The following is a 13,288-nucleotide window of genomic DNA, read 5'->3' as shown; positions in this document are numbered from 1 at the left end:
GTGGAGATGGAGAGTCACCGCATTTCAGTCGTATGTAATTGGCCGACTCCCACCACGGCAAAGGAGGTGCAGCAATTTTTAGGCTTTGCCCATTACTACCGGAGATTTATCTGGGGTTTTGGCCAGGTTGCTGCGCCCATTACCTCATTGCTGAAGGGGGGTCCTGTAAGGCTGCAGTGGTCGGCTGAGGCGGACAGGGCCTTTGGGCAGCTAAGAGCTCTGTTTACCTCGGCTCCCGTGTTGGCCCATCCGGATCCCTCTTTGGCGTTCATAGTGGAGGTGGACGAGTCCAAGGCTGGGAAAGGAGCTGTGGTCTCACAGCGCTCGGGCACGCCACCGAAACTCCGCCCCTGTGCTTTCTTCTCGAAGAAGCTCAGTCCAGCTGAGCTTAACTATGATGTGGGAGACCGGGAGTTGTTGGCTGTGGTTAAAGCGGTGAAAGCATGGAGACATTGGCTTGAGGGGGCTAAACACCCTTTCCTCATCTGGACTGACCACCGCAACCTGGAGTACATCCGGGCAGTGAGGAGACTGAATCCTCGTCAGGCAAGGTGGGCCATGTTCTTTACCCGTTTTGTGTTTACCTTGTCCTACAGACCAGGTTCCCAGAATAAGAAGGCAGACGCACTGTCCAGACTGTATGACACAGAGAAGCGGCCCATGGATCAGACTCCCATACTCCCGGCCTCCCGCCTGGTAGCGCCGGTCGTGTGGGATCTGGATGCGGACATTGAGCAGGAGATACGTACCCCTCCAGTGTCCCATTGGGCGTAAGTACATTCTGTCTGCTGTCCGTGACCAGTTGATCTCTTGGGCCCACCCGTCTCCCTCCTCTGGTCATCCGGGGATTGGTCAGACGGTGCGCTGTCTGACTGGGAAGTACTAGTGGCCCACTTTGGCAAAGGACGTGAGGGTGTACATTTCCTCCTACTCGGTGTGTGCCCAGTGTAAGGCTCCGAGACACCTGCCCAGAGGTAAGTTACATCCCTTACCCGTTCCACAACGACCTTGGTCACATCTGTCAGTGGATTTCTTAACAGATCTTCCTCTTTCACAGGGAAATACCACAATCCTGGTCCTGTCGTCTCCTCCCTCTGCCTCGTCTCCCTACGGCCCTACAGACTGCTGAGGCCCTGTTTACACGTCTTCCGGCACTACGGGGTGCCTGAGGATATAGCGTCGGATCGGGGTTCCCAGTTCCCGTCGAGAGTATGGAGGGCGTTCATGGAACATCTGTGGGTCTCGAACAGCCTTACCTCAGGTTTTCACCCTGAGGTCCTATTGCCAGGACAGGACGGGGGAGTGGGCAGCATTCATGCCCTGGGCCGAGATGGCACAGAACTCGCTTCGCCACTCTTCCACTAACCTCTCCCCCTTTCAGTGTGTATTGGGGTACCAGCCGGTTCTGGCACCATGGCATCAGGGTCAGACCGATACTCCTGTGGTGGATGACTGGTTTAGGCGCGCGGAGGAGACATGGGAGGCCGCTCGTGTCCATCTCCAGCGAGCGGCGTGTCGTTAGACACCAGCGCGGACCGTCACCGCAGTGAGATCCCTGTGTTCGCACCGGGGGACCGGGTCTGGCTCTCGACCCGTAACCTGCCCCTCCACCTGCCCTGCCGGAAGCTGGGTCCACGGTTTGTGGGGCCATTTAAAGTCCTGAGGAGAGTGAACGAGGTATGTTACAGATTACAACTTCCCTCTTATTATCGTATTAACCCCTCGTTCCATGTGTCTCTCCTCAGGCCGGTGGTGGCTGGTCCGCTCCAGGAATCTGAGGTGCGGGAGGTCCCTCAGCCCCCTTTGGACATCGAGGGGGCCCCGGCGTACATCGTTCGTTCCATCCTGGATTCGAGGCGTCAGTACCTCGTGGAGTGGGAGAGGTACGGACCGGAGGAGAGGTGCTGGGTTCCGGTTGCAGATATTTTGGATCCTGAACTACTGCGGGAGTGTCACCGTCGCTGCTGGGGCCGCGTGTCAAGGGGGGGGTACTGTCACGACCTCCGCTGAAGTTGGCTCTTCTCCTTGTTCGGGCGGCGTTCGGCGATCGACGTCATTGGCTTTCTCGCCATCGCCGCTCCTTTTTTCATAACTCCATGTGTCTTGTCTTCATACACACCTGTTTTTCATTTCCCCAAGCAATCTACTTGTATTTAACCCTCTGTTTCCCATCATGTTTTGTGTGTAATTGTTTTCATGTCTTGTGATGCTCGTTTAGCGTTTTACTTTATTGTTCTGTTTTTTGAGCGCGTTTGTTTTGTTGTGCTCCAGGTTTGGAACTATAATATAGTGCACTTTATTTATCATACTCTGCTCTCCTGCACCTGACTTCGCCTTCATACACATCTTTGTACAGATATTTCTTTAAAGGACCTTTCAGGCAGCTACCATAAAGGTTCTTTACCAGAATGATCATAATGATAACCCATACACAGATGGTTACTTACAGATGTAACATTTTTCTCAATTTGCTACTGGAGGAAAATAATCCTGCAGCAAAAGGAAATGTGAATTTGTCACGTAGAGAAGGCTATACTGGAAAACCTAACCTCTATCAAAATAAAAAAGATGGCGGAACCGCAAAAGTTCTTCTGTGCTTCAGGGTGTTTATTTACAAAGTGATTCCGGAACAAAAACAAAACAACAGTACTGCCACCAAACAAATACCTTATGGGACAGCTAAAAAACAATGCTGCCCCATTCACAGCTCAATCCAAAATGGCCTCTCCATGAACTGAAAGAGAGGCTACTTTTGTAGGGCTAGCCCCTCCCCTCAGAACAATTAACACTAATTAATTAAGCAATTACCTAGTCAAACCTACATTTTCCATTAATTAAACATACTAAAGTATATACATTGCAACATGTTTATGCAACATAACAGTTACAAAATGACATCACTACTGACAGTGTCTTTCAATATGCATGTTTACATTAATGAGCCATTTGGGACAGGCACTACAAAATCAGCCCCAATTCCCTTAGCTTGGGTCCTTATCCAGCATACCCGGAAGCTACAGAGATAGAGAGGAACAGAACAAACACACAACGCGCTCATCCATAACATCGATAGGTAAAATACATATTGCTTGTATTAAATATGAACATTGACATAAGTGTGAAATGTATGTACTAAGACAGAGAAGTTAACAATGTGGGTCGACACACAAGTTAACTTATCTGATAATGGAGCAGGGAGGAGTGATGAATGTGTGCGTGCGTTACAGAACCAAATGCTGCCCGCGGCCAGTGACAGACTTCTACGTCACAGAATTATTATGTGGATTGTGATGAATTGACATTTTAGCAGGGGTTGATACATTTTTCGTAAGGGAAAATCAAGTTTGAACTTTCAAAATGGAAATGACTAACTTTAGAAGCCTTTTAAAACCTTAAATAAACAAGTTTTAAATGTCCTGCAGGTTGATCAATTTAAATCCTACATCTGTAGGGCTATGAAATACAACCGGATATCATGCAAAGGGTTGGATAAGGTCCCTTTTGTCGGTCTTAATTCCAACACATGGGGAGAGAAGGCAGAGTTATCACCCTATTTGCATAATGCATGACATTTACATGAATACTACAGTACAGTCACATTTACATGCATGTTCCATTTGGAAGACACATTATTGTATTACTACGACACGATGAGAGAGAAAGAAGAGATGCCATCAAACCTCGGAGAGAAAGGTTAGCATTGTCTCACATAATGGCCTCAATACTCCACAATCCAAGTAGACAGGATGTGGATGAACTCAGTCGTGTCAGACAGACAAAGGCCCGCCAACCCAATCCTCATTAAAAGCTGATCACACTTTTATTAAGAGCTTTATCACAGGATATCCTGTCGCTCAGACACGTGTGTGTGTACACGTGTCATTAGGGACCTGAGGAACCTTCTGGTACCATGTCCGATTAATGCCCACACAATGACAAGGTGGTATAAAGGCTGCTGGGACAGATCACAGTCTGATGCACCTGGAAAGAACCATTCTGACAGGTGGGTTCATACACACCGACAAGTGGGGAATGCACATAACATGCACTGGTAGTCAGGAAGCCTATGGAAGGCCTTTTCCACCTACAGTAAAACCATATGCAACACAAAGATGATTAAATAATGGTAGCCAGGGGATCCTCAACCTGCACGTCTCTAAAATGTAGACGAGTGAAAAATACCTTCCACAATGAGAACATCCTCTTCTATGAGCGATTAGCATTAATGAAAACTCTTTGACCTCGAGGTCGACTAAGACCCACAGACAATAGTGTGTCCATGACGGCAGACCATTTGACTGTTTTTGATAAAGACCGTAAGACCTTCACGAGCAGCTCATTGCGGGCATATGGGGCTTTTTAGCCTGGGGCCACAAAACACCACTCACCAAACATGTTCCCAATGTGGCCATTCCTGGTCAGGGGCCGTAGCTCATTCTTGCCCCAGGCAAAGCTCTTGTAGTTGTCCCAGGCAAACTTCATCATCTGAAACACAAAAACAGGTGACGGGGTTAAGAAAACAGGTCAGTCACTAAACTGATGGCCTTAATTAAACGGGAATGGTGGCCTGCAGCAACGTCAATTATGGATTATTGATTTGCTGTGGATTTAACACAGGCATGCAATTATCACACTCACACACAAAAAATATTTTATTTATTTATTTAACTTGGCAAGTCAGTTAAAAACAAATTCTTATTTACAATGACGGCCTACCCTGGCCAAACCGACGACGCGGGGCCAATTGTGTGCCGCCCTATGGGACTCCCAATCACAGCCGGATGTGATTCAGCCTGGATTCAAACCAGGGACTGTAGTGACACCTCTTGCACTGAGATGCAGTGCCTTAGACCGCTGCACCACTCTGGAGCCCAATTGAATCATTATGGCTGGAAGAGCCCATGCTTGATCGATCCATTGCTGCCTCGAGCGACACGTTTATAATTAGCTCGGTAGAATCTGAAGGGGAAGTTAGTTGACGTTCATCAAACGAATGCATACATTCATGACTGGGCAGACACTGACAGCAGCCGAGGCAATGTTTCAGGCAACGTTCCTGTTTTCTCTCAAGGAGCCGATGAACATAGAGAATTTATTTGTTAATACGTACATTTTGTTTTGATGTTGAGTAAAAGCTATGCAAGTTTGTGCTCTGTGTGGCTGTGGCTGAACTTGTAACTTTCCTGGACTTTCTGGCAACTATGATTGCAGACCTCCAAGTACAAATCACCTGGAAGTCTGTTGTAGCTTCTTTTTTTCTTGCAGTGAAATACAGTGTACTATCAACGAGGATAAGAATATTAGTAGCATATGATCTTCTGAATATTAATCAATCATAAAAACAAAAAGGAACACTTAACCTGTTAGATCTCTAGGGGCGCTATTTCATTTTTGGATAAAAAACGTTCCCGTTTTAAGCTCGATATTTTGTCACGAAAAGATGCTCGACTATGCATAGTCTTATTAGGAGCATTAGGAATGAATACATTCGGATACATTATCCAAAATTGGATAATGTATGGATTACTATATATAGCAACATTCTATATTAGATACCCCTCTTGAAGCAATACACAAATGTAACTGCATGGAGGTGAGGTGAGAGCTATCTTAGCCTGCACGGTTGAAGTGGTTAACCCACTGTACCCTTATTCTCTTCCCTATGCAGTGCTGTTAAGTCTGCAATAGCAAGGGTGTTTACACGGGTGTACAGTACCTTCTGTTCTCTAAAAAACTCCTCTCCTCTCACTGACTTCTGGATGGCCTTTACTTCAGTTTTTCCCTCTTTAATCAGTCTATGCGTCGTCCCTAACTCCCGCCTTCCATCTTCTCTCTCTGTGTACAGCTTTCACGCTGACGAATACTGACGGGTGTACCATACTGTACGTTTTCCTTCCTTTCCTACAGTCTTACCCTCTGCCAACGAAGTAGTATCCTGCTCATTGATTTAGCCCTCCCTCCATCTCCACCGTTCCATACATGCTAACTCTCTGTAGGTGTGTCCTGAATGCCTGTCAAAAGTGTGTGCCCTCTTTCACTCTTTGCGATGCAGAGGGATTTATAATTTAATACCAGGCACTTTGAAGGGTCTCACATAACCAGGGAGGTATCGATTAAATATCATTGTGACGAGGACCCTCACTGTGCTGGCTAAGCGGGAGATCTGCCATAATTAGGCATCCGGAAAAGGCGACAAAGCGCTGCGCCTTGCCAGTCGAAGCCCGGGCTTTTCTCTCTCTACCTCTTCTGGGTGGCCGACTGTCCACGTCGGTCCCTGCCCAGCTGCCGATGCCATGTTTTCCATAGCGTGTTTGTTACGCAACAGCTCAGTGATCCAATCCACACTGGAAGCACCAATTTGGTTTCTAAAAATGACGTTCAATGCCGTTGATACATTTCCAACGTGATGCACTGCTTCTCCAATCAAAAATAAAAGCTTTTTTTAGGCGAAATAGGCTTGATACGGTTGTCCTAATCTCTTTTTATGTAATGGAAATGGATGTGAGTATTGTGAGTAAAGCATTAGGAATGAATACATTCGGATACATTATCCAAAATTGGATAATGTATGGATTACTATATATAGCAACATTCTATATTAGATACAGTAAAAAAAGACTGAAGTTTGCTGCTAAGCTACAGGGGTACACAGGGTTTGTTCAGAGCTACTGTTGTGTGTCCATTCTAACACAACAGACCTGGTCTATATTAATGACCACCAAGCTCTCAATCCTCTCCATATAGGACATGACCTTACAGGCTCTCTCAATACAAACGTTCAAGCTTGTTTTTCTGCTAGCATTTTTTTTTGTGCCGTGATGATTCATAATTCATAATAAGGATAAGGTATGAATCACCTTGGAGAGTGCACATATGCCCCACTTTTATCAATAATGTGTGAGGGTCCGTACCTTGACAGTTTTTGTTTGTGCAAATAGGTGATTAAGCAAATCGAGATCTTGGGAGTATAAGGTTCTATCCTTGATCTGTTCAATGTTCTCTACCGAAATTAACTCAGCAAAAAAAGAAACGTCCTCTCACTGTCAACTGCGTTTATTTTCAGCAAACTTAAGCCCACTGATATACATGTACAGTGCCTTGCAAAAGTATTCGGCCCCCTTGAACTTCGCGACCTTTCGCCATATTTCAGGCTTCAAACATAAAGATATAAAACTGTATTTTTTTGTGAAGAATCAACAACAAGTGGGACACAATCATGAAGTGGAACGACAATTATTGGATATTTCAAACTTTTTTAACAAATCAAAAACTGAAAAATTGGGCGTGCAAAATTATTCAGCCCCTTTACTTTCAGTGCAGCAAACTCTCTCCAGAAGTTCAGTGAGGATCTCTGAATGGTCCAATGTTGACCTAAATGACTAATGATGATAAATACAATCCACCTGTGTGTAATCAAGTCTCTGTATAAATGCACCTGCACTGTGATAGTCTCAGAGGTCCGTTAAAAGCGCAGAGAGCATCATGAAGAACAAGGAACACACCAGGCAGGTCCGAGATACTGTTGTGAAGAAGTTTAAAGCCGGATTTGGATACAAAAAGATTTCCCAAGCTTTAAAACATCCCAAGGAGCACTGTGCAAGCGATAATATTGAAATGGAAGGAGTATCAGACCACTGCAAATCTACCAAGACCTGGCCGTCCCTCTAAACTTTCAGCTCATACAAGGAGAAGACTGATCAGAGATGCAGCCAAGAGGCCCATGATCACTCTGGATGAACTGCGGAGATCTACAGCTGAGGTGGGAGACTCTGTCCATAGGACAACAATCAGTCGTATATTGCACAAATCTGGCCTTTATGGAAGAGTGGCAAGAAGAAAGCCATTTCTTAAAGATATCCATAAAAAGTGTCGTTTAAAGTTTGCCACAAGCCACCTGGGAGACACACCAAACGTGTGGAAGAAGGTGCTCTGGTCAGATGAAACCAAAATTGAACTTTTTGGCAACAATGCAAAATGTTATGTTTGGCGTAAAAGCAACACAGCTGAACACACCATCCCCACTGTCAAACATGGTGGTGGCAGCATCATGGTTTGGGCCTGCTTTTCTTCAGCAGGGACAGGGAAGATGGTTAAAATTGATGGGAAGATGGATGGAGTCAAATTACAGGACCATTCTGGAAGAAAACCTCATGGAGTCTGCAAAAGACCTGAGACTGGGACGGAGATTTGTCTTCCAACAAGACAATGATCCAAAACATAAAGCAACATCTACAATGGAATGGTTCAATAATAAACATATCCAGGTTTTAGAATGGCCAATTCAAAGTCCAGACCTGAATCCAATCGAGAATCTGTGGAAAGAACTGAAAACTGCTGTTCACAAATGCTCTCCATCCAACCTCACTGAGCTCGTGCTGTTTTGCAAGGAGGAATGGGAAAAAATGTCAGTCTCTCGATGTGCAAAACTGATAGAGACATACCCCAAGCGACTTACAGCTGTAATCGCAGCAAAAGGTGGCACTACAAAGTATTAACTTAAGGGGGCTGAATAATTTTGCACGCCCAATTTTTCAGTTTTTGATTTGTTAAAAAAGTTTGAAATATCCAATAAATGTCGTTCCACTTCATGATTGTGTCCCACTTGTTGTTGATTCTTCACAAAAAAATACAGTTTTATATCTTTATGTTTGAAGCCTGAAATGTGGCAAAAGGTCGCAAAGTTCAAGGGGGCCGAATACTTTCGCAAGGCACTGTAAATATTGAAACAAAAGCATCATTCCTGCTTCCTGTAAGTCTCCCACTGAGGTAATTAGCTAACCACCACACCACCCCAGCATGTCAGAATTTGATGCGGTTGACTGACACACCAGGATTTTTTTTCCCCCCAGAGGCGCAGTAGTAATATGATGTGAGTTCTATCATTAATACTGCATGAGCCTGTGGTGGTCTCCAGAGGTTAATTGAGAGCAGGCGAGCAGCATTCATCTTAGGCCAAGACACACATGCAACTTAATATACTGAACAAAAATAAATGCAACATGTAAAGAGTTGGCGCCATGTTTCATGAGCTGAAATGAAAGATCTGAGAAATGTTTCATGTGCACAAAAAGCTTATTTCGCTCAAATTCTGTACACATTAGTCTATGAGAGAGTTCTCACATATAACAGCCGAAGCCTCTGTAACAGAGAGGGAAGACACATTCTTTAGATCTGAAAGCTCTAGCAACTGATGAAAAAAGGGGTCAAGGTTCAAGAAAGGTTGAGAGCCGAGCTGGTGCTTCCTGGGCTAGTGAGTTATGGCAGCTCAGCTCGGCTTACATCAGTGAAGGCCGGGTTTTCAGTGACCACGAGAGCAGAGTGAACGGTAGAAACAGGCAGAAACAACAACATCCTGCCTTGTAGCCTGAATACAGGTTTACACACACTTTCACAAACACACACGCTTGCTCACCCATCCACACACACAGGGATGCAACAGTTACCACAGGTGCACACTCACTGTCATTGTTGAGCCTTTGCAGAATAGTCGTCCCAGCCAATTTGAGTGGGCATCGTTTCAAAAGAAGCTTTCTCGCCTTGAGATATGCCAATATTAACACAAATCATTTATGCAGGACCGCATCCAGTGAAAGTAAGGAACTAGCTTGAGACATGATTTGGGGATTAGCATCAAGGATATTGATGGTGCAAATTTGTTTGCATGGCAATAACTCCAGCCAGGGCCAGAAAGACGAGCCTAGTTTACAATATCAGACAAAATCATTTTCCTCAGAGCAAAGGATTCAGGTTTCAGTTGAAATATACTTATTTTTATAAAACGCTCGTCTTGCTCCACTCCCCAGGGATAGAAAGTATAATGGAAAACATGACTTTGACATAAATGCCGGGGTTTGGTAAACGTTTGAACTCTGTGTTCACTTCATCTGGACTGGGGAAGCTCTGCAGTTTAAGCACAAAATAACTGAGTGTGTTGTGATTGCAGAATGCAACCTGTACAGAATGAGAAACCAAAGCACGAAATATCCCGGGGAATAATGCAAACTTGCCAGAAGCTGTGTTTTCAGTTTTAATATTCAGGTCCAGTGGCATAGTAATCCACACAGAAATGGTCAAATACATGGAACAATAGATAACATGCTCACTCAGATCATTTCTCAAAAGTAGCTGGGTGCCGAATCCTCGTAGTAAATATAATTCTATGTAACGCAGCCAGATTAGAGCGCTCTCTGCTTGTTTACTCAAATGTCAATCAAAGCCTCTTCCCTAACTGCTACTCCCCACTGTTTCCCCAGTGGCTCTAGCAGACAGCTGGATGTGATGCTCCACACAAACTGTAGATACAACATGCATAGAGATCATTATTGATGGCTCCACACCAGTGGGGAGGAGGAGGACACAGGCCTGTATAATTATATCCCCTGACAATGTTGTGATTAGTAAGGCGGTGTGAGATGACCAGGGTCAGAGACCGCCAGGATCACAGGACTAACATGCCATGATCATCAGCAGCACACACACACACATACACACACACACCTAATCACACACACAATCAGAGACCACACCAATCGATAGCACCCACTATAGCCCTAGCACGCTTCCACCCAGACAACCTTTCTAGGAGAGCAAATGGATGGGGGCAAACTGTTGCCAGGGGTAAATACGCTAGACACACAGTGTCAGTCGTAACTGCTCTTTGGCTCATTCATTGGCTGGTTCTTGGGGAAAGCAGTTCAATAGCAGCCAGTGATTAAAATGAATCACACATTTATCAGAATTCAATTTGCCAATTCCATTCCCTGACGTCGGAAGTCAATGCTTTCCAACCTGACTCTCGAGGATTTTCGCAAGACAACACTCGACATGAAAAACAAGATGGCTTAGAGCGCTTCAGTGAATATGCTACCAACAAACAGCTTTATCAAAATCTCCTGGGAAAGATGCAATATCACCGGTTTTCCTCGTAGCAAATACAACAACATGATGAGCAAAGAAAATCATTACAAAGACATTTGTTTTCCTTCCATTAATGAGAAAACTCACTGTCTGATCATTTGACGAAAGGCGCTGAAAGACTTTAGGTTTTCCAATCAAAATCAGCTGTAAATAAGCAGCAGCTGTAGATAAGCTAAGCCTGGTATGGGGTCCATTTCAGGACACCCTCAGCCTCAAGGAGTGTTGAAGATTGACACAAAAAGGGGTGAGACTTGAGGCTGAGGGTAGCCTAAAATGGCTACCGTTACGCTAGGTCACAACTAGTAAGGTCTCTCCTCTGTAAAGTGTTAAAAGAGCAGAATATTGACCAGCAGGAAATACAATGAGCCCCTAGTGTGTAAACCACTACCCTAGGAGCAGGTGAAAATAAGGGGCAGCCATTAATAACTGTCTGCTGGTCCTCTTCAGCCTATCAGCCCAGCACGGTTTCTCAGCAGGGCACACACACTGGCCTGTCTTTACTCAGGTCTGGACAGAGAACATGGCATGCTGGGAAGAACTAGGGCTTCTAGAGCAAGGCACACATAGAGAAGGTGACAACAGGACCTTTAACCATATGGTTGTTCCTGAACTAAGTCTAGGCAATAGATTGAACTGGCACCGAATGTCCTTAAGGCAAAAATGATATGGTGTCCATATTAGGACAGCCTCAGTCCCAAAGACCATATACACCTTCTCTTCAATTTGTTCCAGTATGCACCAATCAACAGTTTGCTGCAGAGACAACATTTCGAGAGCTTGTAAGGTTCCATCTGCAAAAAGATGTTTCTGAGACAATTGGCTTTAAAGTTCCGAACCCTCATTGGTTTGAATGGTGTATTCTTTTGGATTTAACAATATGAATCGGGGTATTTAGAGTACTACACTCAACAAAAAAAGAAACATACCTTTTTCAGGACCCTGACTTTCGAAGATAATTCGAAAAATCAAAATAACTTCACAGATCTTCATTGTAAAGGGTTTAAACACTGTTTCCAATGCTTGTACAATGAACCATAAACAATGAATGAACATGCAACTCTGGAACGGTTATTAAGACACTAATAGCTTACAGACGGTAGACAATTAAGGTCACAGTTATGAAAACTTAGGACACTAAAGAGACCTTTCTACTGACTCGGAAAAACCCAGAAAGAAAGATGCTCAGGGTCCCTGCTCATCTGCGTGAACGTGCCTTAGGCATGCTGCAAGGAGGCATGAGGACTGCAGATGTGGCCAGGGCAATAAATTGCAATGTCTGTACTGTGAGACGTCTAAGACAGCGTTACAGGAAGACAGGATGGACAGCTGATCGTCCTTGCAGTGGCAGACCATGTGTAACAACACCTGCACAGGATTGGTACATCCGAACATCCCACAGGTACAGGATGGCAACAACAACTACCCGAGTTACACCAGGAACGCACAATCCCTCCATCAGTGCTCAGACTGTACGCAATAGGCTGAGAGAGGCTGGACTGAGGGCATGTAGGCCTGTTGTAAGGCAGACATCACTGGCAACAACGTTGCCTATGGGCACAAACCCACCTTCGCTGGACCAGACAGGACTGGCAAATAGTGCTCTTCACTGACGAGCCGCGGTTTTGTCTCACCAGGGGTGATGGTCGGATTTGCATTTATCGTCGAAGGAATGAGCGTTACACCGAGGCCTGTACTCTGGAGCGGGATTGATTTGGAGGTGGAGGGTCCGTCATGGTCTAGGGCGGTGTGTCACAGCATCATCGGACTGAGCTTGTTGTCATTGCAGGCAATCTCAACACTGTGCGTTACAGGCAAGACATCCTCCTCCCTCATGTGGTACCTTTCCTGAAGGCTCATCCTGACCCTCCAGCATGACAATGCCACCAGCCATACTGCTCGTTCTGTGCGTGATTTCCTGCAAGACAGGAATGTCAATGTTCTGCCATGGCCAGAGAAAAGCCCAGATCTCAATCCCATTGAGCATGTCTGGGACCTGTTGGATCGGAGAGTGAGGGCTAGGGCCATTCCCCCACGAAATGTCCGGGACCTTGCAGGTGCCTTGGTGGAAGAGTGGGGTAACATCTCACAGCAAGAACTGGCAAATCTAGTGCAGTCCATGAGGAGGAGATGCACTGCATTACTTAATGCAGCTGGTGGCCACACCAGATACCGACTGTTACTTTTGACTTTGATCCCCCCCCCCCCCCCCCCTTTAATCAGGGACACATTACTCAATTTCTGTTAGTCACGTCTGTGGAACCTGTTCAGTTATGTCTCAGTTGTTGAATCTTTTTATGTTCATACAAATATGTACACATGTTAACCTTTCTGATCTCCCCATCCCGGATCCGGGTTCGTGAATACAGACTCA

The 13,288-nt window shown here is 45.3% G+C and overlaps 1 protein-coding gene across 4 annotated transcripts in view; it reads right to left on the bottom strand.

Annotated features, from left to right (window-relative positions):
- Nucleotides 1-13,288, bottom strand: part of LOC110488866 (mannosyl-oligosaccharide 1,2-alpha-mannosidase IC) — a 226,044-nt gene that overhangs the window by 110,787 nt on the left and 101,969 nt on the right. For all 4 annotated transcript variants that reach the window (XM_036947408.2, XM_090198519.1, XM_090198536.1 and 1 more), the window contains exon 2: nucleotides 4,389-4,485. In XM_036947408.2, the coding sequence (XP_036803303.1) occupies nucleotides 4,389-4,485 (97 nt within the window). The remainder of the gene's footprint in view (nucleotides 1-4,388; nucleotides 4,486-13,288) is intronic.

This window comes from Oncorhynchus mykiss, chromosome 2, assembly GCF_057628025.1.
Source record: "Oncorhynchus mykiss isolate SJ-2025 chromosome 2, ASM5762802v1, whole genome shotgun sequence".
In the NCBI taxonomy this organism is placed as follows: domain Eukaryota; kingdom Metazoa; phylum Chordata; class Actinopteri; order Salmoniformes; family Salmonidae; genus Oncorhynchus; species Oncorhynchus mykiss.
Note: the sequence above shows the minus strand (reverse complement) of the source record. Positions and strands in the feature narration are given on the sequence as shown.